Genomic DNA, 14,706 nt, shown 5'->3' on the forward strand with positions numbered 1-14,706 from the left:
TGTGGGATACAGCTCCTGGTGTTCCAGGATCCCTCTCTGGGATCCCTTGGCCATCCCTGGCCGATCTCCGGGATCCAGGAATCTTTTCCCTGCCCAGGATTCTCCTGCCCAGCCCAGGGCTTTGTGCTCCTGGCAGGAGCTTTCCCTGCTCATCCTGGGAATCCTGCCTGGGCACAGCTGGAAAAGGGGGATCCAGGAGATCCCAGAGCCCTTCCCAGGGCCCTTCCAATGGGAATCCAGGAGATCCCAGAGCTCCTTCCAGAGCCTTTTCCAGAGGTTTTTCTGGGAGAGCTGGAGAGGGGTTTGGGATGCAGACTGCAGAGACAGAACCCAGGGAATGGCTTCCCATGGAATATTGGCATTTTGGGATGGAATTCCTGCCTAGGATGGAATTCCCAGAGAATCCAGGGCTGTCCCTGGAGCCCTTTGAGTGTCCTGGAACATCCCGGGATAGTGGGAGCTGGCCCTGCCCATGGAATGCTTAGATTGGGACAACCCCCAAAATCCTGTCCATCCCAAACCATTCCAGGATTCCCTGGACACCCCTGGAATTGTCCCAGGCCAGGCTGGAACATCCCAGGATGGCTGAACCATCCCTGCCTATCCCTAAATCCTGTCCATCCCAAACCATTCCAGGATTCCCTGGACACCCCTGGAATTGCCCCAGGCCAGGCTGGAACATCCCAGAATAGCCAAACCATCCCTGCCTATCCCTAAATCCTGTCCATCCCAAACCATTCCAGGATTCCCTGGACACCCCTGGAATTGCCCCAGGCCAGGCTGGAGCAGTCTGGGATAGCGGAGCTGTCCCTGCCCATGGAACAGGATAATCCCTAAATCCCGTCTGTCCCAAAGCTTCCAGGACAACCCTGGAGCACTTCCAGCCCCCATTCCCAGTGAACCCCATCCCCCATTCCTAACTCCTGACCATTCCTGATGAATCCCAACCCCCACTCCCAGTGACTCCCAGCCCCCATTCCCAATCCCAGTCCCCATTCCCAATTCCTGGCTATTCCCAGTGACTCCCAGCCCACATTCCTAATTCTTGACCATTCCCAATGAATTCCAGCCCCCACACCCAGTGACTCCCAGCCCCCAGTCCTGGTAACTCCCAGTCCACATTCCCAGTGAATCCCAGTCCCCATTCCCAGTGAACTCCAGCCCCCATTCCCAATTCCTGGCTATTCCCAGTGACTCCCAGCCCCCATTCCTAATTCCTGACTATTCCCAGTGAATTCCAGCCCTCATTCCCAGTAACTCCCAGTCCCCACCATTCCCAATCCCAGCCTTCATTCCTGGTGACTCCCAGTTCCCATTCCCAGTAAATCCCAGTCCCTATTCCCAATGAGCCCCAGCCCCCATTCCCAATTCCTGACCATTCCCTGTGACTCTCAGCCCCCATTCCCAGTGACTTCCAGTCCCCATTCCCAATCTCTGGCCATTCCCAGTGACTCCCAGCCCCCACCATTCCCAATTCCTGACCATTCCAAATGAATCCCAGTCCCCATTCCCAGTGACTCCCAGCCCCCATTCCCGGTGCCTCCCAGCCCCCACCATTCCCAATCCCCGGCCATTCCTGGCCCCTGGAATGAGCTGCCAGGCTCCCACCTGATCCATCAGCAGCTGCTCCCGGCCATTCCCGGCCCGCACCTGCAATTCCTGCCGGGAACCACATGTGACCCCTCCTGTGATCCCTGATTTATTCCCTGCCAGCGCTCTCCCCCTCCCTCCTCGCCAATGCCTGCCAGCTGGGAATCGCCCCCCACCGCATCCCAAAAAAACCCCGCATCCCAAAAAACCCCGGCGGCGCATCCCGGCCGAGCCGGGCGGTGACGGCGAGCGCTCCCCGCTCTTTTCCATCCCGCTTTTCCCGCTTTTCCCGTTTCCCCCCCGGGCGCCGCGCCCCCCTCCCCGCTCTCCAGGCGCTTCCCGAGGCCGCTCCAGGTGCGGCGGGAGCGCTGGGAAGCGCCGGCCCCGCGCCGCCTCCCCCGTGTCCGTCTGCGGCGGGAGTCCCCAAGAGCTGCCTGGTAGGGACGGGGGGGGGGCACTGGCCCTCCAGATCCAGGGATCGGGAATTCCTGGGGATGGGAAATCCTGCTGGAAATTGGGGATTCCATCCCAGCATGTCCCATCCCACACTCCACCGGGATGGGAAATCCAGGGAATGGGGATTTCATCCTGTCCATGTCCCATCCAACCCCACAGGGATGGGAAATCCATGGAATGGGGATTCCATCCTGTCTGTGTCCCCATCCCACATCACAGGGATGGGAATTCCAGCTGGGAATGGGGATTCCATCCCAGCCCTGTCCCCATTCCACATCCATAGGGATGGAAATCCAGGGAATGGGGATTCCATCTGTCCGTGTCCCTCCCATCCACATCCACAGGGACTGGGGAATTCCAGCTGGGAATGGGGATTCCATCCCAGCCCTGTCCCCCATTCCACATCCATAGGGATGGGAAATCCAGGGAATTGGGATTCCATCCTGTCCGTGTCCCATCCCACATCCACAGGGATGGGAAAGCCAGCTGGGAATGGGGTTCCCAGCCCGAATTCCCAGGGGAATATTCCCAAAAATCCCCGTTGGAACGGCTCGGGGGTGCAGGATGTGGGATACAGCTCTGGTGTTCCAGGATCCCTCTCTGGGATCCCTTGGCCATCCCTGGCGATCCCGGGATCCAGGAATCTTTCCCTGCCCAGGATTCTCCTGCCCAGCCAGGGCTTGTGCTCCTGGCAGAGTTTTCCCTGCTATCCTGGAATCTGCTGGGCACAGCTGGAAAGGGGATCCAGGAGATCCCAGAGCCCTTCCCAGGGCCCTTCCAATGGGAATCCAGGAGATCCCAGAGCTCCTTCCAGAGCCTTTTCCAGAGGTTTTTTCTGGGAGAAGCTGGAGAGGGGTTGGGATCCAGACTGCAGAGACAGAACCCAGGGAATGGCTTCCCATGGAATATGGCATTTGGGATGGAATTCTGCCTAGGATGGAATTCCCAGAGAATCCAGGGCTGTCCCTGGAGCCCTTTGAGTGTCCTGGAACATCCCGGGATAGTGGGAGCTGGCCCTGCCCATGGAATGCTTAGATTGGGACAACCCCCAAAATCCTGTCCATCCCAAACCATTCCAGGATTCCCTGGACACCCCTGGAATTGCCCCAGGCCAGGCTGGAACATCCCAGAATAGCCAAACCATCCCTGCCTATCCCTAAATCCTGTCCATCCCAAACCATTCCAGGATTCCCTGGACACCCCTGGAATTGTCCCAGGCCAGGCTGGAACATCCCAGGATGGCTGAACCATCCCTGCCTATCCCTAAATCCTGTCCATCCCAAACCATTCCAGGATTCCCTGGACACCCCTGGAATTGCCCCAGGCCAGGCTGGAGCAGTCTGGGATAGCGGAGCTGTCCCTGCCCATGGAACAGGATAATCCCTAAATCCCGTCTGTCCCAAAGCTTCCAGGACAACCCTGGAGCACTTCCAGCCCCCATTCCAGTGAACCCCATCCCCCATTCCCAATTCTAGCCCCCATTCCCAGTGAACCCCATCCCCCATTCCTAACTCCTGACCATTCCTGATGAATCCCAACCCACCACTCCCAGTGACTCCCAGCCCCCATTCCCAATCCCAGTCCCCATTCCCAATTCCTGGCTATTCCCAGTGACTCCCAGCCCACATTCCTAATTCTTGACCATTCCCAATGAATTCCAGCCCCACACAACCCAAGTGACTCCCAGCCCACATTCCCAGTCGAATCCCAGCCCCATTCCCAGTGAACTCCAGCCCCCATTCCCAATTCTGGCTATTCCCAGTGACTCCCCGCCCCCATTCCTAATTCCTGACTATTCCGAGTGAATTCCAGCCCTCATTCCCAGTAACTCCCAGTCCCCACCATTCCCAATCCCAGCCTTCATTCCTGGTGACTCCCAGTTCCCATTCCCAGTAAATCCCAGTCCCTATTCCCAATGAGCCCCAGCCCCCATTCCCAATTCCTGACCATTCCCTGTGACTCTCAGCCCCCATTCCCAGTGACTTCCAGTCCCCATTCCCAATCTCTGGCCATTCCCAGTGACTCCCAGCCCCCATTCCAGTGACTCCAGCCCCCACCATCCCAATCCTGACCATTCCAAATGAATCCCAGTCCCCATTCCCAGTGACTCCCAGCCCCATTCCCGTGCCTCCAGCCCCCACCTTCCCAATCCCCGGCCATTCCTGGCCCCTGGAATGAGCTGCCAGGCTCCCACCTGATCCATCAGCAGCTGCTCCCGGCCATTCCCGGCCCGCACCTGCAATTCCTGCCGGGAACCACATGTGACCCTCCTGTGATCCCTGATTTATTTCCCTGCCAGCGTCTCCCCCTCCCTCCTCGCCAATGCCTGCCAGCTGGGAATCGCCCCCCACCGCATCCCAAAAAAACCCCGCATCCCAAAAAACCCCGGCGGCGCATCCCGGCCGAGCCGGGCGGTGACGGCGAGCGCTCCCCGCTCTTTTCCATCCCGCTTTTCCCGCTTTTCCCGTTTCCCCCCCCGGCGCCGCGCCCCCCTCCCCGCTCTCCAGGCGCTTCCCGAGGCCGCTCCAGGTGCGGCGGGAGCGCTGGGAAGCGCCGGCCCCGCGCCGCCTCCCCCGTGTCCGTCTGCGGCGGGAGCAGGAAGCCAAATCCGCCTCTGGAATTCTTCACTCGCTCCTCGTTGCCGGCTCCCGCGGGATGCCGGGGTCAGGCTCCCTCTCCCGCTTTCCCGGTTTTCCCTGGATGAGCTCGGGTTACAATGCCGGCTCTGTTCCCGCCCGGGCCCCCGGCGAGCCCTAATCCCGCTCCGCTGGCTCCCGGATTGATTTCGGGGATTTGGGATCGTTCCCGGCTTTTCCTGCGCCTCCCCGGCTGCCCCGGGCCTCGCCGAGCCGCGCGGCTTTGGCCCGCGGCTCCTGGGGCCCCGGGATCCTGGAAGCGGCCCCGGCAAGGCGGGTGGGCCCGTGGGCATGGGATGGGGGCCGGGGTCTGGCTGGGGGGCCTGGGCTCTGGGGGGCCTTGGGGCCTGGGGAACTGGGGCAGGGGCTCGGGGGGGGCACCGGGCCATGGGCATGGGGGGGGACTGGGCTCTGGGGCCTTGGCCCTGGGGGGGGGCCACCTGGGGCATGGGCTCTGGGCTGGGGGGCCCTGGGCTCTGGGGGTGGGGCCTGGGGGCCTGGGGCATGGGTATGGGCTGGGGGAATGGGATGTATGGGGAATTGGGGAATGGGGGTGGGGAACTGGGGACGGGGAGAGGGGTTGGGCCGGCCACCGGGACATGGGTGGGGGGGGAAGGGCATGGCTATGGGGCAGGGAAATGGGGGGGAAACTGGGGACTGGGCCATGGGATGGGGGGCCTGGGCATCTGGGGGCTTGGGGCCTGGGGGCCGGGAATGGGGAATGGGCTATGGGGGGGCACCTGGGAAAGGGCTGGGGGGCCCTGGGCGGCCCTGGGGGGGGGCCCCTGGGCCCACATGGGGAAACCGGGAACTGGATGGGGGGACTGGGATATGGGGAATTGGGAGATCTGGGGGGGGGCCCTGGGCCTCTGGGGGGCCCGGGGGCACCTGGGCTGGGGGGCCTGGCTCTGGGGCCTTGGGACCTGGGGGCCGGGGCCTGGGATATGGGGGGCCCTGGGCTCTGGGACTGGGGGGACTGGGATCTGGGGGCCTGGGCTCTTGGGGGGGGCCCTGGGGACGGGCTCGGGGGGCCCCCCCCCGGGGCGGGCGGCCCTGGGATGGGGGGCGTGGAATCTGGGGGGCCTGGGATCTGGGGGGCCCTGGGGCCTGGGCTCGGGGGCCCTGGCTCTGGGCTTGGGGCCTGGGATCTGGGGCTGGGCTTGGGGAGCCCTGGGGCCTGGGCTCGGGGGGGCCCCGGGCCAAGTGGACGGCGGCATGGGCTCTGGGGCAACTGGGCTTAGGTCTGGGCTCTGGGGGGGGCGGGCCTGGGCTCTTGGGCATTGGGCTCTGGGGGGCCCCTGGTCTGGGGCGGGACAAAACTGGGAACTGGGTAGGGGGCCTGGGCCTGCTCTGGGGGGCCGTGGGGCCTGGGCGCTGGGGCAACTGGGCTCTGGGTCTGGGCCCCCCCCAGGCCCCGGGGCTGGGGGACGGGTATGGGGCACTGGGCCCTGGGCCTGGGGGGGGCACTGGGCCCTGGGGGGCCCTGGGCGATGGGGGCCCTGGGCTCTGGGCCTGGGCCCCTGGGGCTGCGGGGCCTGGGCACATGGGGAACTGGTCATGGGGGAACCGGGAAATGGCTGGGGGGGCCTGGTTGGGGAATTGGGCGGGTCTGGGGGCCCCCTGGGCTCTGGGGCCGGGGCCGGCCCTGGCTGGGGGGCCTGGGCTCTGGGGCCTGGGGCTCTGGGGGAGGGACCCGGGATCTGGGCTCGGGGGCACCTGGGACTGGGCTGGGGGGCCTGGATCTGGGGCCTTGGGCCCTGGGGGCCGGGCCCTGGCCTAGGGGCTCTGGGGGGGCCCCTGGGAAGGGCTGGGGGGGGGACTGGGTGGGCCTGGGTCTGTGGGCCTTGGGCCCGGCCCTGGGGGACCCTGGGATATGGGATAGGGGGGGGACCCGGGCCTGGGCTGGGGGGCCTGGGCTATGGGGCCTTGGGCCCTGGGGGGCCCCTGGGGATGGGGGCCCCTGGGCTTTCTGGGATGGGGGCCTGGGCTCTGGGGCCTGGGCCCCCATGGGGGGGGACCTGGCCTATGGGGACTGCTTTTTGTTTTTTTTTTTTTTTTTTTTTTGGGGGGGGGGCTCTGGGGGGCCCTGGGCTCTGGGCGGGGGCATGGGCTATGGGGCATTGGGACCTGGGGGCCATGGGATCTGGGCTTCTGGGGGCACGGGATATGGGGCTGGGGAATGGGCTCTGGCTGGACATGGGGGGGACTGGGGCATGGGTCTGGGGGGCCCGGGCCATTGGGGAGGGGGGGCAATGGCATATGGGGGGAATGGGGAGCGGATTGGGCTCTGGGGGGGACTGGGGCCTGGGCTGGGGGCCCTGGGCCCGGGGTGGGGGGGAACTGGCCCCTGGGCTGGGGGACCTGGGGCTCTGGGGATCTGGGGGCCTGGGATCTGGGCATGGGCCTGGGCCTGGGTAGGGCCTGGGCTCTGGGCTCTGGGGCCCTGGGCTCTGGGCTGGGGGCGGGCCCGGGCACATGGGATATTGGGCACGGGGAAAGGGATATGAGAATGGGCAATGGGTGGGGGGAATGGTCCGGGCTGGGGGGAATTGGGACCACGGGGACTTGGGTCTGGGGGCCCGGGGCGGCCCCTGGCCCTCGGGGGCCCCCACAACTGGGATATGGGATGGGGGACCGGGGCACTGGGGCTGGGGGGGACCTGCGGCTGTGGGGCCCTGCGCCATGGGCTCTGGGGCTCTGGGCCCTGGGCTGGGGGCCTGGGCGGCCGGAAATGGGGCGCTGGGGGAGGGACTGGGCTATGGGGCCGCCTGGGGCCCTGGGGGCCTGGGCTCTGGGGACCTGGGCCCTGGGCCTGGGGGCAGGGCTCTGGGGCCCTGGGCTCGGGGCTCTGGGGCATTGGGCCATGGGCTCTGGGGGGCCCTGGGCTCTGGGATCGGGGCCCTGGGCCTGGGATTCTGGGGGGCACGGGCTCTGGGCTATGGGGCCCCTGGGCCCTGGGCTCTGGGGGGGGCCGGCCCTGGGCCCTGGGATTCTGGGGCAGGGACCTGGGATATGGGGGGCAATTGGGATCTGGGGCTTTGGGGGGCCCTGGGATTCTGGGCTCTGGGGACCTTGGCCCGGGGATCTGGGGGGCCTTGGGGCCTTGGGGCTATGGGGCTCTGGGGGGCCCTGGGTCGGGATCGGTTTCTTTTGTGGGCCTGGGATATGGGGCACTGGGTCTGGTGGACTGGGCTCTGGGGGAGCTGCGCCTGGCTCTGGCGGCCCGGGCCCTGGCCTGGGGGGCCCTGGGCCCCCGGGGGCCCTGGGCCCTCTGATTCTGGGGCATGGGGATCCGTGGTGGTCCTGGGGCCGGAACATGGGGCCTGGGATGGGGGCACGGATATGGAGATATGGCTATGGGGATATGGGGCTGGGGGGGAACGGGGCTGGGGAATGGATATGGGGACATGGAACAGGGCAAAGGGATGGGGGGAATAGGATGTGGGAACAGGGGCTTTGGAAGATCTGGGCTCTGGGAATGTGGGCTGTGGCGATTTGGTCCTGGGGCCCTGGCGTGGGCAAGGGATAGGGGCAGGGATATGGGGACGCGAGTGGGGACCGGGGAAATGGGATATGGGGCACTGGGCACTGGGGAACTGGGCCCTGGCATATGGAGCTACCCGGCTCTGGGGCTAGGGGACATGTGGTCTAGGGGCTCTGGGCTACTGGGCCCTGGGGCCCTGGGCACATGGAATATGGGATGTGGGATAGGGGATGTGGGGAGATGGGATGTGGGAAGACTGGGAAACTGGGCTGGGGCCAGTGGTCATGGGGCCTGGCCCTGGGTCTGGGGGGCCTGGGCCCTGGGGAACTGGAACAACAAAAGAACGGGAAAGGGGATCTGGCCGCTTTCCCGCTCTGGGGTCTGGGCCCCCTGCGCTTCTGGGGCCCGGGCCCTGCCTCTGGGCGTGGGGCCCTGGGCGTGTGGGGCCCTGGGCCATGGGCAAGGCGACTGGGCTCTGGCGCAATGGGGCCTCTGGGGCACGATCTGGGACCGGGCTCGGGGGCCCTGGGCCCCCGGCGCCCCTGGGCCCCGATGGGGCGCCCTGGGCTGTGGGCCGGGGCTGTGGGCGGCCCTGGGATCTATGGGATATGGATCTAGGGGATATCGACTCGGGGGGGCATGGGCTGCTGGGATGGGGGACATGCGGCTCTGGGGCCCTGGGCCATGGGGGGCCCTGGGCTGGGGCCCGGGCGATGGGCGCCCTGGGGCACCGAGGACCTGGGCTGGGTGCCCGGGCCCTGGGGCGGTCGGTCTGGGGAACTGGGCAAGGGGCTGTGGGGCCCTGCGCAAGGGCTATGGGAACCGGGGCCCTGGGCTCTGGGGACCGGGCTCTGGGAATCTGGGGCCCTGGGGCCTGGGCTCTGGGGCCCTGGGGGCCCCCGGCTCTGGGGCCTGGGCTGTGGGGCCGGGGCTTGTGGGCACATGGGCTTCTGGCCCTGCGAGGCTCTCGGGGTCTCGGCTATGGGGCCCTGGGAGCTGGGCTCGGGGGCTGTGGGCTCTGGGGCTCTGGGCCCTGGGGCCCTGGGCTGGGGGGCATGGCACTGGGATGTGGGGGAACTGGGGCCTGGATCTATGGGAGGGGGGACATGGCCCTGGGCTGTGGGGCGGCCCTGGGTCGGCTCTGGGTCCGTGGGCTCCTCCCCTGGGCCTGGGGATATGGGCCCTGAGACCCTGGGAGTGGGGCCATGGGGCATGGGCTCTGGGGACTTGGCCCTAGGGGTACCTGGGATGTGTGGGATATGGGACCGGGCTATGGGAAAAATGGGATCTGAGGCCCTGGGAAATGGGGGAACTGGGCCCTGGGCTCCTGGGGACCTGGGGACCTGGGCTCTGGGGCCAGGGACTCTGGCTCTGGGCCCCGGGCCCTGGGTGGGGCTCTGGGACTGGGGATAATGGGGGACCTGGGAGGGGCCCGGGGGTCTGGGGCTGGGCCGTGGGCTCTGGGGGGCCTGGGGCCCTGGGCTCCTGGGCCTGGAGGCAATGGGATAATGGGGGAACTGGGAAATGGGAATGGGGAACTGGCGACATGGGATGTGGTGAACGGGGACATGGGATCTGGGGGGGGGCCCGGGCCCTGGGCTCTGGGGGCGGCGCCCGGGCGTCATGGGGAACCTGGGAAAGGGGCTATGGGGGGACCTGGGCCATGGGGATTGTGGGCACCTGGGCCCTGGGATCGGGGGCCCTGGCCTGGGCTATGGGGCCCTGCGGGCCTTTGGGCTCTGGGGCCCCGGGCCCCTGGGATATGGGGAAAGGGATATGGGATATGGGGAAGGGACATGGGATATGAGGGACTGGGCCCTGGGCTCCTGGGGCACTGGGGACTGGGATCTGGGGAATGGGCATGGGCTATGGGAACCTGGGGCCCGGGCTATAGGAACTGGGAATGGATAATGGGGAAACTGGAAATGGGATCTGGGGAACTGGGGAACTGGGATAATGGGGACTGGGCGAACTGGGACTATGTGGAACTGGGAAATGGGATATGGGAACTGGGAAATGGGATATGGGGAACTGGGAAATGGGATATGGGAAACTGGGAAATGGGATATGGGGAACTGGGAAATGGGAGATGGGGAACTGGGAAATGGGATATGGGGAACTGGGAAATGGGATATGGGGATATGGAAAACTGGGAAATGGGATATGGGGAACTGGGAAATGGGATATGAGGAACTGGGAAATGGGGACTGGGAAAAGGGCTGGGAATGTGCATCCAGGAGCCTGATATCCCATGGGAAAAGCCAAGCCCGGAGGGATGGAGGCCTGGGAATGCTGGAGCCAGCTGCTCCCTGTGCCTCAGTTTCCCTCTGGAACAGAACTTTCCAGGGGTTTGGGAATCCAGGGAAGGATCCCAGAGCAGAGCACGGACACGGAGACTCCCGGAATTCCGGGATGGACGGAAGGAGGGAGGGAGGGGAGGCTGGACCTGGATCTTCCCAGCTCCAAGTTTAGGATTTCCATGGACAGGGACAATTCCCATGATCCCAGAGTGCTCCAGCCCGGCCTGGGACACTTCCATGGAATCCCTGGGATTCCAGACTGCTCTGGGTGGGAATGATCCCATTCCCATGGACCAGCTCCTGTTATCCTGGGATGTTCCAGCCCCGGATTCTCTGGGAATTCCAGCCCCAAATCCCAACTTTCCATGGGAAGCCATTCCCTGATTCCCATCCCTCCACCTGCATCCCAAACCCCTCTGCAGCTCTCCCAGAAATCCCTGGAAAAGGCTCTGGAATTCTCCTGGATTTCCCGGCTCCCTCTGCACATTCCCAGCTTTCTCCTCATCCCAGCTGGAATTCCCAGCTCTCCCTGCACATTCCCAGCTTTCCCCTCATCCCAGCTGGAATTCCCAGCTCTCCCTGCACATTCCCAGCTTTCTCCCTCATCCCAGCTGGAATTCCCAGCTCTCCCTGCACATTCCCAGCTTTCCCCTCCATCCCAGCTGGAATTCCCAGCTCCGTCTGCACATTCCCAGCTTTCCCTCCATCCCAGCTGGAATTCCCAGCTCCCCTGCACATTCCCAGCTTTCCCCTCATCCCAGCTGGAATTCCCAGCTCTCCCTGCACATTCCAAGCTTTCCCCTCATCCCAGCTGGAATTCCCAGCTCTCCCTGCACATTCCCAGCTTTCCCCTCATCCCAGCTGGAATTCCCAGCTCTCCCTGCACATTCCCAGCTTTCCCTCATCCCAGCTGGAATTCCCAGCTCTCCCTGCACATTCCCAGCTTTCCCTCATCCCAGCTGGAATTCCCAGCTCTCCCTGCACATTCCCAGCTTTCCCTCATCCCAGCTGGAATTCCCAGTTCTCCCCTGCACATTCCCAGCTTTCCCTCATCCCAGCTGGAATTCCCGGCTCCCTCTGCACATCCCAGCTTTCCCCTCCATTCCAGCTGGAATTCCCAGCTCTCCCTGCACATTCCCAGCTTTCCTCTCCATCCCAGCTGGAATTCCCAGCTCTCCTGCACATTCCCAGCTTCCCCTCATCCCAGCTGGAATTCCCAGCTCTCCCTGCACATTCCCAGCTTTCCCCTCATCCCAGCTGGAATTCCCAGCTCTCCCTGCACATTCCAAGCTTTCCCTGCACATTCCAGCTGGAATTCCCAGCTCTCCTGCACATTCCCAGCTTTCCCCTCATCCCAGCTGGAATTCCCGGCTCCGTCTGCACATTCCAGCTTTCCCCTCATCCCAGCTGGAATTCCCAGCTCTCCCTGCACATTCCCAGCTTTCTCCTCATCCCAGCTGGAATTCCCAGCTCCCTCTGCACATTCCCAGCTTTCCCCTCCATCCCAGCTGGAATTCCCAGCTCTCCCTGCACATTCCCAGCTTTCCCCTCATCCCAGCTGGAATTCCCGGCTCTCCCTGCACATTCCCAGCTTTCCCCACATCCCAGCTGGAATTCCCAGCTCTCCCTGCACATTCCCAGCTTTCCCCTCCATTCCAGCTGGGAATTCCCGGCTCTCCCTGCACATTCCAAGCTTTCCCTGCACATTCCCAGCTGGAATTCCCAGCTCCGTCTGCACATTCCCAGCTTTTCCCTCATCCCAGCTGGAATTCCCAGCTCTCCCTGCACATTCCCAGCTTTCCCCTCCATCCCAGCTGGAATTCCCAGCTCTCCCTGCACATTCCCAGCTTTCCCCTCCATCCCAGCTGGAATTCCCAGCTCTCCCTGCACATTCCCAGCTTTCCCCACATCCCAGCTGGAATTCCCAGCTCTCCCTGCACATTCCCAGCTTTTCCCTCCATCCCAGCTGGAATTCCCAGCTCTCCCTGCACATTCCCAGCTTTCCCTCATCCCAGCTGGAATTCCCAGCTCTCCCTGCACATTCCCAGCTTTCCCCTCCATCCCAGCTGGAATTCCCAGCTCTCCCTGCACATTCCCAGCTTTCCCCTCCATTCCAGCTGGGAATTCCCGGCTCTCAGCCCCGGAACTCCCGGGGTTAATGAGGGGGAACCGCTCCGGCTCCCCGCGGCTCCGGCCAGGAATTCCAGCTGGGAATGGCAGCCGGGAATTCCAGCCGGGAATTGCAGCCGCAGCTCTGGTTTACGAGGGGCTCCTGGCAAATCCTCCCCGTCCCAGCTGCGGCAGCTTCGGCTGCACCTGCGGGAACAGCGGGAGGGACCCGGGAGGGACCGGGGAGAGACCCGGGAGGGACCGGGAGAGACCCGGGAGAGACCAGGGGGGACCCGGGAGGGACTCGGACGGGACCGGGAGGGACCCGGGAGGGACCCGGGAGGGACCCGGGAGAGGACTCGGGAGAGACCGGGGAGGGACCGGGAGGGACCGGGAGAGACCCGGGAGGGACCGGGAGAGACCCGGGAGAGGCTCGGGAGAGACTCGGGAGAGACTCGGGAGAGACTCGGGAGGGACCGGGAGGGACCGGTACGGACCAGTAGGGACCCGGGAGGGACCCGGGAGGGACCGGGAGGGACCGGGAGAGATCCGGGAGAGACCCGGGAGGGACCGGGAGAGATCCGGGAGAGACCGGGGAGAGACCCAGGAACGAGACCGAGCCAGGAGGGACTCGGGAATTCGCTTGGAATTCCACCTGACCCCGGGAATTGTCGTTTTTTTCTGGGAATTCTCATTTTTCCCTGGAATGCTCGGTTTTCCTTGGAATATTCCCTTTTCCTGGGAATACTCAGTTTTCCTGGAAATTCCCTATTTTTCCTGGGAATTCTTGTTTTTCTGGGAATACAGCTTCTTCCTAGGAATTCTTGTTTTTCCTGGAAATCCCCCATTTTTTCCAGGAATTCCCCTGGTTTTGTGGGAATCCCCATTTTTCCCAGCAGGCTGCTGTGCCTCGGGATGGAGTCTGGGTGATCCCACTTGGAAAATTCCAGGATTCCCCCCCAGAACTGCGGGATTTGGGATGAGATCCCAGCCCAGGACAGCTCTGGGGGCTCATCCTGAAATTCAGGAATCACCACGGATTCCTGGGATAACGCCTGGCTGGGAATCTGCACCGCCTGCCATGGAAAAGCCTTCAAATTCCCAAAAAAAACCCCTAAAATTCCCAAAAAAACCACCTCAAATTCCCCAAAAATACCACCTCAAATTCCCCCCCAAAATACCACCACATTATTAAAAAAAAAACCTTAAAATTCCCTAAAAAACCCCTCAGAGTTCCCTTAAAACCACCTCAAAATTCCCTAAAAAAAACCCCAAAATACCCTAAAAAAATACCTCAAAATTCCTTTAGAAAGCCCCTCAAAATTCCTTTAGAAACACCCTCAAAATTCCCTTAAAACCCTTCAAAATTCCCCAAAAGAATACCTCAAAATTCCCTAAAAAGCCCCTAAAAATTCCCTAAAAAACCACCTCAAAATTCCATAAAAAATCACCTTAAAATTCCCTGAATAACCTCAAAATTCCCTAAAAAACCACCTCAAAATTCCTTAAAAAAACCCCTCAAAATTCCCCAAAAAGCCCTGAAAAATTCCCTAAAAAAACACCTCAAAATTCCTTAAAAAACACCTTAAAATTCCCTAAAAACCACCTCAGAGTTCCCTAAAAAAACCCTCAAAATACCCTAAAAAACACCTCAAACTTCCCTTTAAAAGCATCCCAAAATTCCCTAAAAACCTCCCCAAAACTCCTGGAAAAAAAAAAAAAAAACCAAAATTCCCTAAACCCCCCCCACAAAATTCCCTAAAAACCACCTCAAAACCCCTGAAAAAAACCACCTTAAAATTCCCTTAAAAGCACCCCAAAATTCCCTAAAAACCACCTCCAAATTCCCTTTAAAAGCACCCCAAAATTCCCTAAAAACCACCTCCAAATTCCCTTTAAAAGCACCCCAAAATTCCCTAAAAAACACCTCAAAATTCCCTTTAAAAGCACCAAAATTCCCTAAAAACACCTCCATCCCTTTAAAAGACCCAAATCCCTAAAAACACCTCCAAATTCCCTTTAAAAGCACCACAAAATTCCCTAAAAAACACCTCCAAATTCCCTTTAAAAGCACCCCAAAATTCCCTAAAAAAACCTCAAAATTCCCTTTAAAAGCACCACAAAATTCCCT

General features: G+C 62.4%; 1 protein-coding gene across 1 annotated transcript; it reads left to right on the top strand.

Annotated features, from left to right (window-relative positions):
* Positions 1–7,211: 7,211 nt before the first annotated feature.
* On the top strand, positions 7,212–9,458 carry LOC127060756 (acanthoscurrin-2-like). The gene is made up of 3 exons (XM_050984863.1): positions 7,212–7,520; positions 8,631–8,932; positions 9,404–9,458. The coding sequence occupies exons 1-3, from the start codon at positions 7,212–7,214 to the stop codon at positions 9,456–9,458; spliced, it is 666 nt and encodes a 221-aa protein (XP_050840820.1).
* The last annotated feature ends 5,248 nt before the right edge of the window (positions 9,459–14,706 follow it).

The sequence above is a fragment of the Serinus canaria genome, chromosome 25 (assembly GCF_022539315.1).
Source record: "Serinus canaria isolate serCan28SL12 chromosome 25, serCan2020, whole genome shotgun sequence".
In the NCBI taxonomy this organism is placed as follows: domain Eukaryota; kingdom Metazoa; phylum Chordata; class Aves; order Passeriformes; family Fringillidae; genus Serinus; species Serinus canaria.